Source organism: Phycodurus eques, chromosome 6 (genome assembly GCF_024500275.1).
Source record: "Phycodurus eques isolate BA_2022a chromosome 6, UOR_Pequ_1.1, whole genome shotgun sequence".
Taxonomy (NCBI): Eukaryota; Metazoa; Chordata; class Actinopteri; order Syngnathiformes; family Syngnathidae; genus Phycodurus; species Phycodurus eques.
The window spans coordinates 9050178-9062779 of record NC_084530.1 but is presented as its reverse complement, the minus strand read 5'-3'; the positions used below and the strand labels follow the sequence as shown (position 1 = coordinate 9062779).

Below are 12602 nucleotides of genomic sequence, written 5' to 3'. Positions count from 1 at the left end.
TGGCTACGTTCTGCAAAATCCACCAAAATGTTGACTGGGCACTCGTTTCCGCTTCATGAAAGCCCCACTTGGATTACCTAAAAATGTGAAATGTTGTGACGACAGAATGAGCCCTAGTTTCGTGTAGAAGAGTCTGCCCACGGAATGGTTGTATTCTATTCAAGAGCTATCACTTGACAATACCATCCATCTATTTTTTACACCGCTTATCCTCACTAGGGTCACGGGTATGCTGGAGCCTATCCCAATTGGTAAATTCAGAATTAGATTCCTTTAATTCTGCCGGGAGAAAAAGGGGTTCTAAAGAGGGGGGGGGTAGGTGGTGACGCCCATGTTCAGACCACGCCCATTTCCGGCAGGATCACTGTCCAAGGAAGAAACTCCTCAAGTGATGCTGGTTTAATGCATTAACTGTTTATTTAAAACATAAAATATATCCTGGTGAGAAGCCAGGTTGCTTACTTTAGTTTAGCAGTCGACAGAACTGACTAGAATGTGACTATATCGCACACAAGTCAGTTTCATTTTATCAACATGCAACATAAATGTAAGCCGACAGTCATTTAAGACACACATTCAACATGCTATGGGTAACAAACGCGCGAAATGATGATGATTAGAAGAATGAATGATTGTCATGAACATACTGTAACGTCCTTATTATGGAATAAGTTCAGCAATGCTGAACTAAGTGTCCAATCTCAACAAAAGTACACAACAATTTTCTTTCTTCACAAGAACCGTTGACAGCTCATTTAAAGTGCATGGGGAATTCTGTCCAGCATAAACATGGACATAGAGTATCTAACAACATGAGTACCATTGCAAACACGTGTGGTGGACAAGCAGCTGTTGTGATGTGACGGATGGCAGACTCGCCATGCAGGGGAGGCGTAGCGGCTTTTGCCTCTTGCCAGGGCTCCTTCAACAAAGCGGAGTGAACCTTCCAGCCCTGTACTGCACTCTATCATACAGGAGTGTGTGTCAGCCTAATTTGGGGATTTTGAATGACATGCAGCAACATAGTGTAATATTTAAAATCTTTGAGTTAGTTATTTTGGTGAAAAAATGCACTCAAGGAGTTCTTGCACTTAATGTTGATTTGCTCTTCAGCAGTTTTGTGCCTTTTTCTAATGGTAATTTTTATGCATGAGAGCCCTTTTGCACTGGGGGGGGGAAATTACAATATGTAGATATTTTGTTGTTTTCTTCAAACCCAGTGTTGTTGAAGAGTGGATCTTTGGTACATATATTTGAGCAAGAACTATATTAAGATACTGTGATGCACATTGGATGAATTAAAAAAACAGGTAAATGCACACATTTTGTCCATGTTTAAAATGGCATTTTTGTCATACATCTGGTTAGGAGGTTCGCGGTCTTTGTGACCCTGGAAGTGCTGACGAAAATTTGTGGCCTCCACCATCATTTAGATTGCCCACAAAGCTGAGGCATGTTTTTTTTTCTATTCCAGCCACAGAACTTCAAAACTGTAAAATATGAACAGATTTGTCAACCATGACTTATCAACTTTTGCCATGTTGCGCTAGTTAGGAAACCCCCCCTTATGTTTTAATTTAGTAAATTCAAAGGTCTTTTTTCAGTGCACGACTACATTATGTCTTGTAAAGGACACTCTTATAAAGGAGCTTGTTATCTAAACGAGGCTTTCCTTGTTGAACAAACTAAAATAAATAAACACAAGTAATTCAATGTGAAACCCAATTTACGATACGTGATTAAAAATAGTCGCAACATGTGGCGGACTGCTGTTGCCCGGATGCAATAACGAGCTAACAGCTAACGATTAGCCACGCTAGCAAAGGATGGAGGGGAAGAAAAAAAAGATTCCACTTGTCGCGTAATACACCGGCTGTTCACATCGTGTGACGACACTTATAATTAATTGTCAAATTAATTCTGTCAAACCAGAGTAATACGAGATATGTTAGTACCAAAAATACCTTTACGTAGCCGTTGTAGGCAACGTGTACGCTAGTTGCTCTCCACGCCGCGTTCACAAACTAAGCGCGTTCTCGTCAACAGGGCCGTTGCCTGTCCGGAAGTTCGCCATGATTGCGACTCACAATTTACGAGTACTTATTGTGAAATAAAGTTGGTTTCCATTACTCATTTATTTATTAGTAATAAATATTTTAATTAAATATTATATATTCATATTTTATATTATATTTTCCTTATAAATTGAGCAGAAAACCGATGAGTGAAAATATGCTAATTATTTCAGGTCAAAGTTCAGAAAGGCTAAATGAGCATTTTATGATGCGTTTAGCTGTTTGTTTTTGGTTTTTTTTTAGATTTTTTTTAGATATGTAAACAACACGTGCAAGCAGAAAAATTCAGTTTATAAAAGTCAAAGCAAATAATAATGAACAGAAAATAATTAAACTAATAACAACAAATAAACAAACTAGACATACAAGATAATGAGAAAGCCAGTCACATCTCAACCAAACTGTTCACTTTCAAAGATAACTGCATGTGCTATATTGACAAATAAAGGAAAATTATGGAGAAACTTGTGCACCGAAATTCAAGAAGTCCCAGAATGATGTATGTTCAGCAATGCTGCTGTTAAACATAATACACGTAGATATTTCTTTAACATTATACTTATTTTAAAACTTTTTTCAGATAATCTGGATGCAAAGTGAGATTCAAGTTTTTACAAGATATCAAATCTCAGGTGAATTTTTGCCAAACATTGACAAAATATGTATCTCAGTGTGAAAGCTATTTTAGCTTTCTGGTGTTTGTGAAACAGTGTTTGGTGGTAAGTGTACCAATGCTGCCTTGTGGCTCTGTATTTGGGAAGTCATAACCCAAGCTCGGATTACTGTGTCCGATTGAAGAGAAGGAGATGTGTCTAATGTCGTCAATGAGCAGAGGTGATGCTTCCTGTGCAGGATCAAATGAGGGTTCCTAAGGAGGGTATAAAGTAATGCCCAACGTCTCCTGGTCCGACTGTTCACAGAATAGTCTGGAAAGGAGGAAGAAACTTGAGCAACAGAAACATACTAACCATTTGAGCTGGATGGCAGTGCTATATGCGGTGTTCAGTATTTACAAACCAGATGATGTGTTGTTGAATGTGGAGTATGGAGACAGTGTGTGTTTCTCCAGGGTGGTGGAGACAAGCAGCTGGCAGAAACACACCATAACTGGATTGTTATGATAGTGGTCAGCAAAGATCATCCCAATCCATGTACTATAACCTAGAAACCGCAGGAAATACTGTTAGATATGTACACCGTTTGTTTATGGAGAAATGCACTTTGCATACAAAAATCCCATTTTGCCATTACTTTCTTTTCTTCATACAGTAAGTGTAGTCTCTCCAAAGCATCTGCTTTCGTCAATACAATCCAGACGTATAGAACACTTTACACATCCTATTTGTCAGTTTGCTGAAACCAGTCTGTTTAAGTGCGAAACCCTGCCTCATGCAAGTAAGCCAGCCCTCGTCGCCCTTTGATGTATTGTTTAACCTGTGTGTACAGACTTCAAATGAATGGCTCTTGTGTGATCCCACTATACGTGACGCCTGTTTTCCAGTAATCTGCCCCCTTTAAGTTGTCCAAAGTAGCTGATTTGAGGGTCATATTAGAGAGTAAAATCACCAGCATCCATTGTTTCATATCCTCTCTGCATTATTGTACGGTCAATGCGGGACACCAGCCATGTTCCCAGCATAATGCTGATCATCAGCCTCATGATGCAGTTGCTTATCCCCATGATCACGTTGTAGAAAAAGAAAAAGTAGTTGAAGCAGTGGAATGCTTTTCTGAAGGCAAAAGAGAAAGGATGACAAACATATTTTATTCTAATTGTACCGGTACTACAATTTTGACAAATGTATTACATTTGCTTGGTGAGAAGAAATGCAATTTACCAACTTTCCAACTGGGTAGATCAACTGCACTGTATACCAATTGTTCTTTGCTTTCATAGTCACATGTACATTTTGGAATACTGTCCATGAGAAATTCCAGAAGATGTCAGGTGGAATACATTATGGTAATTTACAACCATATATTTTGAATTACTGTACATCTGAAATTTCCCACAAGCAGTATTATATTTGCAATATGAAAGTATCCCTACCCACCTGTTGTTGAGAGCCAGAGGTTTCTGTTTATCAGTGGGAGACAATTTGTCCTGGAGGAAAAAAATCTGGACCAAAACTATCTGGAGGATCACCATGGCTACCACCAGACCGATGGTCAGACTAGAAAGAGAAAGACGGAAGTAGAACAGAGTAAAGGCGCTCACATTGATACAGTGGATATAAAAAAGTATACATATCCCTGTTCAAATGCCATTTTTTTGTGAAATGAAAAATTGGACCAAGATAAATCATTTCAAAAAGTTTTCTACCATTAATATGACCCATAACCTGTACAACTCAACTGAAGAACAATGAAATCTTTTTGAGAGATGAAGAAAAAAATAAACAACTGAAATAATGTGAGTGCACAAGTGTTGACACCCTGTTGTAACTGTGAAGCGGCTGTGTTCAGAATTAACCAATCACATTCAAACTCATGTTAAATGGGAGTCAGCACACACCTGCCACCATTTAAAGTGCCTCAGATTAACCCAAAATAAAGATCAGATGTTCGAGTAGGTTTTACCTACCTTTTTTTCTTTTTGCTTTCTAGCAGAAGCCCAAGGTTTTATGCTAACAGTGACGGATATTTTGAACTAATAAACAAATAATTCCCTCCACTTTGTAAAAGGCTCTAGTTTCAGCTGAAGAAAAACAGCCCATGATGCTGCCTCCGCCACGCTTCACTGTAGGTACGGTGTTCTTTTGGTAATGAGCAGTGTTGTTTTTGCGTCAAACATAACATTTGAAATTAGGATTGGTTGGTTTCATCGGTCCATAACACCCAATGTGTTTGGGAGATGTTGTGATGGTCTGATGAAAGGGCCTTAGACAAGGTGGCGTCATTAAGTTAAAATTCAGTCAGTGTTAGCACAAAACCTTCCAGCTTCTGCTACAATGAACAACAACAACAGAAATGACAGGAAAAGCCTACTAGAACACTGAACTTTATTTGGGGTTAATCAGGGCTACTTGTGCAAACACATTATCTCAGTTGTTTATTTACATTTCCCTCTCAAAAAGCATTAGCTTATATTGAGCTGTACAGGTCATAGGTCACATTAATGGTGGAAAAAAGTTTTGAAATGACTTTTCTTGGTCTCCCTTTTAATATCACAAAAAAACTGGCATTGGCATATCGACGTTTTATATGCACAGTAAGTGCATGCATGCTCACATTAGGATGCCCAGGTTGGACAGCATGGTATAAGCTTTGCCATGTTGTATTGGAATAACAATCACATACACCAACAGCAGTGCAGCCAGGAAGTGAACAAAGTGGACCATTAGATAACCTGAAACACGAAAAAGAGAATCCAATCTTTGAAGAAGAAAAAAAAAAAAGAAAGAAAAAAAAATCTCAAAAGGATTTTAAATGAAATATTACCCCACAGCGTAAAAGCAATTTGCCATCCAGAGTAGCGTGCAATAGAGGCCTGCACAAAAATCCAGAAAAAAGTAGATAATTTGTATAGTTATACAGTATACAGTATGTCATAAGTGTGTTGTGTCACACACACCACACTGACAGCAGACTTGGGCTTGAGAAACTTCTCTGGGAGAAAACCTCTCTCTCCTCTCCAAAGTCTCTTTAAGTGTTTCCTGTGGAAACAACACACTGTGTGATGTATTTAGGCATGTCTGATTTTCCACTGGTACTGTGCATTTTATACATCCACTTACCTGTAACATATCAGTACATGAAACGTGTAGGCGACTGAATTGAGGCTAGCAAAAATGGTGGTTGCTAACCAAGTCTCTAGAATGAAAGAAATCAATAGATTAATACATTTATTTTAATTTGAATTACATTAGCTCTATGTTTCACAGACCATCAGTGTCTATTAGTAAATGTTTATATGCTATATTTTCAGCCCAATTCCATAACATAAAAGTTATTAGTTTTTTTGTGAGTTTATTATTACTGTATTACCTCCATGGAGGTTATATTTTCAGTCATATATCTAGTAGGTTTTAAAAAATTACCAATTTATATAAAATACTGTACAGGAGGAAAATATTACAGCACATTTAGGTGCAGGTCTGGATAATGGTCCAGATCAAGAAAAGGGTTATTTGAGCAGGCCAAGGCCAAACGAAACTAAATGAAATCCGCAACCAAAATTAAACTCCTCAACTGTCAAAGTCGAAAATGGCATTCATTTATTGTCATCGTCATAGAGGGTCTTTGAGCATTCTTTGTCTGGTCCCTCACCTAGGACCTGTTTGCCCTGGGGGACCCTACCAAGGGCATAAAAGCCCCAGAAAACGTAGCTCCTTGGATCGTTGGGACGCACAAACCCCTACACCACAATGAGGTGACCGCTCAAGGACGGGTATATCAGGTGTTGTTTTTTACATTTTGATTTGACTATGTGAGCACAACCGCCTCACAGTTCTGAGGTTCTGGGTTCGAAGCTCAGCTCCGGCCTTCTTGTGTGGGATTTGCATTTTCTCCCTGTGATTGCATGGGTTTTCTCCGGGTACTCTGGCTTCTTCCCACAATCCAAAATCATGCATGTTAGGTTAACTGAAGACTAAAATATTCATTAGCATGAATGTCAGTGTAAATGGTTGTTTGTCTATACTGTATGTGGCCGGCGGTTGGCTGGTGACCAGTCCAGGTTGCACCCTGCAACTCGACCAAAAGTCAACTGGGATAGGCTCTGTACCGGTGACCCTAATGAGGAAAATGGATGGAAGGATACAATATGTTCAAAACTTAGAGTACTGTAAAAAATATTGATTTGTGTTTAACTGCCTTTTTCACAATAGTCCTGATGGCACGAGAAAAGAGGAAATAATAGGACAGATACAGTAAACAGGATTAGACAAAAATAGAAAACCAATTTCCACTAAACTTGAGGTAGCACTGCTGAGAATCTGGTCAAAAGTGGAGGACTTTATGTTCTTGTTTAACAGTTAGACCTTGAAGGAGGTGTGAGCGCTAGTGCTTGTCATTCTGGTTATAAATGATCATTATAGAATTCTCAAAACAAGAAAAAGGTGGCTGACAGACTTCTGCATGGTACTCTATGCAGGACTTCTAGCCAACTCACTTCTGGCAACGTCAATGAACTCTTCCAGTTGTGGAATCATGGCTCCCAAAGATTCGGTCTGATTACAGGATGTCACCAAGTGCTTGAGCGTGTTCTTCCACCTGTCCACTTGGCCAAAAGCGATACTACTGAGACTGTAGTCAGCCAGCGTCATCTAAAAGCAATGACAGATGGTATGCATCATTTCATATTAAAAAAAATAATAAATTCTGATTGAAACGTAATTGTTTTTGCTTTTTGTACCGTATATAGGCCTATGAGGGATATGATGGCAGTGCCAATGATTCTGTTAGGGAACTTAAAGTGGGGATCCCACTCATACACTCTGCTCTGGAACCAGCTCAGGACCTTGCTACAACAGAAAATGGTTAAATCCGGTGTGTATATGTCGGGTTCCAATTGTGATGCCGTTTTTAAGTGATGTGTGATTCACAGTTTTGTCACTAGTACTAATTCTATTTAAGATGGCAACAATAATGATGCATATTTTTTTACAACAAAAAAATAAAAATCAAGCAGAATAAAATGAGTGCTTAGTTCGTGTTAAATGCACGAGGTGAAACAGTGACTAGACGCCTGCATTTAAACAGTTAAATGCAACATGGCTCCACGACGTATTTTACCTGTGTGTACTTCTCTTCCTCAGAAGTCTCTTGACATGCTGCACTTGATGTTGCTCAGTCAGTTCATCTGAGTCCTAGTGGCACATTCTGCATATTAATACTCACACTAATGCATTGACTGCATAACAAGATATTAATGAAAAAAGAAGAGTAAATAAAAAGTAAAAATGTAAATAAATGAAAACCCTACTACCAATTTAAATTATTGTTCTGTGGGTTTTGATGATATGTATTACATAAAATACTGTATGCGCTGACCTCCTGTTCCAGCTTTAGATGTATTCGAACATCTTTGACCAGCATGTAGACAAATCGCCCCAAAAGAAAAATGAGAGAGAGGATACAGGGCCACTGGACAATTATCTTCTGGTATTTCCCCAAAATCTGTTAAAACACATTTATATGTTAATTTTCCTTCCATCCATTTTCTGTACTGCTTGTCCTCACTAGGGGTCGCGGGTTAATTTTCTGATATCAAAAGTAAATACAAACAAACATGTCAGGTGGGCACAGTGCTCACAAACCTTTCCACCTGGACATGTGAATGTGTCCCACACTGTAATGATAAGCCTGAAAACAACCAAATAACCATTTTTATATTTTGACTGTTTCGTGTTGTGTTTGTCCATATTAAAACATGCACCCACTCTGGATGAATATTTACCAACACAAAGAGTAGATAATTCCGAGCACAGCTCCAGCTGTTCTGAAGGGCGTTGACAGACAGGCAAAGAAAGGAAAGTTCACAAGTCCCACCTCCAAAGCTCCAACCAGGTAAACTACAGCTGAAGACCATAAACGAGCTATCAGTTAATGTACAAACAACAGAGCAGAACCCGGTGCTAGAATGTGTCAGTACCTCTGGCCCAGGGTGGGACCGTGAAAGGAATGTAATGTTCCGAGAAGAGCAGCAGGACGCTGTACGACACGGCGCCAAAGGCGAACCCATACGACCAGCGATTGCTAAGGTTGCCTATGGTGTCCAGAGGTCTGCCAAGGACATTCGCACTCTTCATTTTTTTGCATTAAACAACATAAAAGTTGTGTTTTTCATAACAAGCAATTGTCATCGGGCAACTTGGCAACATCAAGGGTTCTTTGTTCTCTGAATGCCGGAAAAAAATGTCAAACATTCCTGAACCTTTTTACAGTGTTCCCTTTAAAATATCCATGAGCTAAAGTAAGGCAAGATTTCCAGTGGTCCAGAAACCCTATGGTCCTCCAAAAATTAATATTTCTGGGGAAAAGGTCCTACTGTCAAAATGCGGTGTATTAGATACTGTATTGTCCGTCAGTGGATGATAGCCTAAACCCTTTTGATCACAACTACAGTATAACCCCTCTTTATTGTTCGCTGTACCACAGATTTTTAAGAGATTGTTTTTCATGGGATTTTACAGTATACATATAAACAACATAATAACCGTAATTTCCATTAGCAAGTCGATAGTGTTTCACATTATATGTTAGCATTAAGCTAGAAGACTTGCGTTGGACAAAATTACATCATATGGTTGAACACTTTAGTGTTGAAATAAACAATGTCTAATTCCCTTTTGTTTTGTGTCAATTTCTTCCAATGGAAGTTTAAAATGAACAGCTTGAAGCACACTTTGTATCTTATTTGAGGAATGTGTGATCGAGAGAGTGAGAAATACTTTTAAAAAGTGTGTTTTAATTTTTCTCTAAGTCACTGACTTACACCACAATGCCAAACCGTCCTTGCAGGAAAGGAAGTTTGTGGTCAATGCCCAACACTTTTGCTCTTTTCTGAAGGAATGACAGCACTAAGGCAATCAGCACCTGGAAGACAGCAACCAAATATATCAATAATAAACATCGAAACACTGACTTTGAATTACAGAAACAAGCTAAAACTGAGGTAGTATTTAAAGTGCTGTTTTTATATGGAGAAAAAAGAAATGGTATGACACTAATCACCCAGGCTTTTTACCATGTAGAAGACACTGACTTAATCTGTGGACGACTGGTTAGAGCGTCTGCCTCACAGTTCTGAGGACCGTGGTTCAATCCCCGGCCCCGCCTGTGTGGAGTTTGCATGTTCTCCCGCGTGGGTTTTCTCCGGGCACTCCGGTTTCCTCCCACATCCCAAAAACATGCATGCTCGGTTAATTGAAGTATCTAAATTGCCGCGAGGTGTGAATGTGAGCGTGAATGGTTGTATGTTTATCTGTGCCCTGTGATTGGCTGGCAACCAGTTCAGGGTGTACCCCGCCTCCTGCCCGTTTATAGCTGGAATAGGCTCCAGCACTCCCGCGACCCTTGTGAGGAGAAGCGGCTCAGAAAATGGATGGATGAACTATGGAAATAAGCTTCAGCTAGGCCTGTCCCAATATTTGTTTAAGACAATATACAGTATTTTCCCCAAAACTAACCATATTCTGTACCACTTATCCTCACTAGGGTTGCGGGCGTGCTTGGAGCCTATCCTAGCTATCTTCGGGCGAGAGGCGGGGTAGAAACTGAACTGGTTGCCAGCCAATTGCATATAAACAAACAACCATTCGCACTCACATTCACACCTACGGGCAATTTAGAGTCTTCAATTAACCTACCGTGCATGTTTTTAGGATATGGGAGGAAACCGGAGTACCCGGAGAAAACCCACGCGGGTACAGGGAGAACATGCAAACTCCACACAGGCAGGGTCGGGGTTTGAACCATGGTCCTCAGAACTGTGAAGCAGAGGTGCTAACCAGTCGTCCAACGTAACTGTCCCACGTGTGTTAAGTGCGGACTAAGACACACAACAACTCGGAGCGAAGTGCTGATGTTTTAAACGACATCGCCACGATGGAGCGAGCTGTTTAGCGCCTTAACTTGCTAGCTCGTTAGCTCGCAGGCTAGCGAACACAACGAAGAGTTAACGTTCCCTTAAGTGTCTCTGCTGTGTGAATCTTTATGTTGCACATGGACCAAGGCTGTGGAGTATTGGATGGAGCAAACACCTGCAAGAGTGTACCAGTCTGCCGGGCGTTATTAGGATTCCCACATAGTTTCCAGGCAGGACACGCCCCGCTGCAACATGATTGGCTCCTGCATTGGAGGAAGGCCAGGCTACGCAGATGTAACAAGATGACCATGCCAAACATGTAACAGATTTGTACGAAATAACAACAAAGGAGTTTTGGGCTTAAAGCGGTTTAAAAGGGGTTTCAGGTTAGGATTAGGGTTGATTAGTGTTAGTGGGAGACATTAACGCCACCACACTTAAATCACATACTTAAAGAAGTATGTGATTGAAGACGAAGGAGAGATGAAAAGTGGCGGCAGAAAGAGAAGAGGAAAGCACAGAAGCTAGAACTGAATGTGGGGACTTTGAATGTTGGGACAATGACAGGAAAAGCTTGGGAGTTGGCTGACATGATGAGGAGGAGAAAGGTTGATATATTGTGTGTCCAGGAGAGGGGGTGAGACAGGATCTTGGTGGACAGGAGTAGCTTCCAGAAGACCGGACCACTACAGCCAAGGGGATCAAAGAGACAGGGAGGAGTCCGACTCTGTCGGCTCACTGTGTGATCCGCACGCCAGCTCACTACAACAATGACAATTTATCGAGTCCAGAAAAACTATCGTGTCCATTTTATTTGTCAAAAGATACGTCGATATAGTAATTATCGTTACCGGCTGAGCTTCAGTTCAGAGTTTAATACACTTTATACCTTTTCCTTAATCTAAAGTAGAACAGACACAGCAACAAATACTGATAAATTCCTTAGATTATTTTTCCTTGTAACGTCACACATTTGGTCACTTGTTGCTATGTAGAGTTCACAGGGCACAATGATAATCACCCCACTGGCCAATCAAAAAAAATAAGGCATCAAATTGCCACACCCACTCAGCACATTTGAATGGCAAACTGACTGGAGGTGTTATGCCCGATAAGACTAAGATCACACAGGAACAGGAAGTCAGACAGACACACTAAGAAAATCTTCTGTATTAAATATAAAATGAAAATCAGCACCATTTTCTGTATCTGGTGGCGCACTCTATAACCCTGTACGTAATTGAGTAATTCCTCATGGATTTCTTCTATTTATATTCCTGAAATGGTGGGTGGGACATTCTGCTGGCTAAATGATGCGGCGAAGAGTCAAAATATGCTCCGTAGCAGTGATGCCGTTGCTGTGCTTTTATTAAACCTATTAAACAAACAGTGCAAGTTTACGACATTGTAAAAATGCACTCACTGTATGGCACTGCCGTATGGTAAATATTGGGTTGTGGATACACGGCTGACCTTTATATAAACATAATTCCGCAGCCCAGTTTTCATGTTCCTGTTTAAATGGAAGGACAACTTACAGCTGGGATAAGTGTGAGATGCAGAAAGAGATCAATCGATATTCCATTGTGACAGTCCTGAACTATGGTTTCCCTGGGGGAAAAAAGTAAATACAAAAATACATTGACAAAGATAATAATGTTAAGTTTTGATGGGGTACGTTTATGGGTGTATAAGGATATTTGGCATTAGTTTAGAACCAATGCGCATCATACTGGGAGTCGTTTCTAATATTTTGACCTGCTCATGTTGCTAAACTGAACAGATAGTGAACAAAACAATCAACATTCAACACTGTCACGGGCCCTAAATTGAAGTTTGGTTAAAAGTTAACAAACGTAAACACAACTCGAACCGTAAAGTACTTACACATGTTGCAATTGATCCGCAATCATCGTTAGATCATCCATTTAGGGTCAAAAAGTTGTTTGCTCTGCATTTCTAATGAACACAACTGTGGACCGATGTCACTTCTCTAT

At 40.0% G+C, this 12602-nt stretch overlaps 1 protein-coding gene across 2 annotated transcripts; it reads right to left on the bottom strand.

The window, feature by feature from the left end:
- Positions 1-2345: 2345 nt before the first annotated feature.
- stra6l (STRA6-like) lies at positions 2346-12602 on the bottom strand. Of its 2 annotated transcripts, XM_061680092.1 has the most exons (18): positions 12493-12602; positions 12144-12216; positions 9514-9614; positions 8671-8801; positions 8476-8596; positions 8336-8381; positions 8070-8195; positions 7812-7885; positions 7432-7540; positions 7189-7342; positions 5813-5888; positions 5650-5731; positions 5517-5565; positions 5307-5424; positions 4130-4249; positions 3642-3805; positions 3093-3236; positions 2346-3001 (listed from the first exon to the last, which is right to left on the bottom strand). In XM_061680092.1, the coding sequence occupies exons 1-18, from the start codon at positions 12531-12533 to the stop codon at positions 2760-2762; spliced, it is 1971 nt and encodes a 656-aa protein (XP_061536076.1). In that variant the 5' UTR covers positions 12534-12602; the 3' UTR covers positions 2346-2759. The 2 variants fall into 2 exon arrangements, with proteins under 2 accessions (XP_061536076.1, XP_061536077.1); XM_061680093.1 differs by lacking the exons at positions 8336-8381; positions 8671-8801; positions 9514-9614; positions 12144-12216; positions 12493-12602 and having other exon boundaries at positions 8476-8658.

Coding starts and splice junctions, on each gene's coding strand:
- stra6l (XM_061680092.1), bottom strand. CDS start 12,533: ATGGATGATCTAACGATGATTGCGGATCAATTGCAACATGT. Junction 8,597..8,670: donor GGTCCCACCCTGGGCCAGAG/GTACTGACACAT, acceptor TATGGTCTTCAG/CTGTAGTTTACCTGGTTGGA. Junction 8,196..8,335: donor TCACATGTCCAGGTGGAAAG/GTTTGTGAGCAC, acceptor GTGTTTTAACAG/ATTTTGGGGAAATACCAGAA.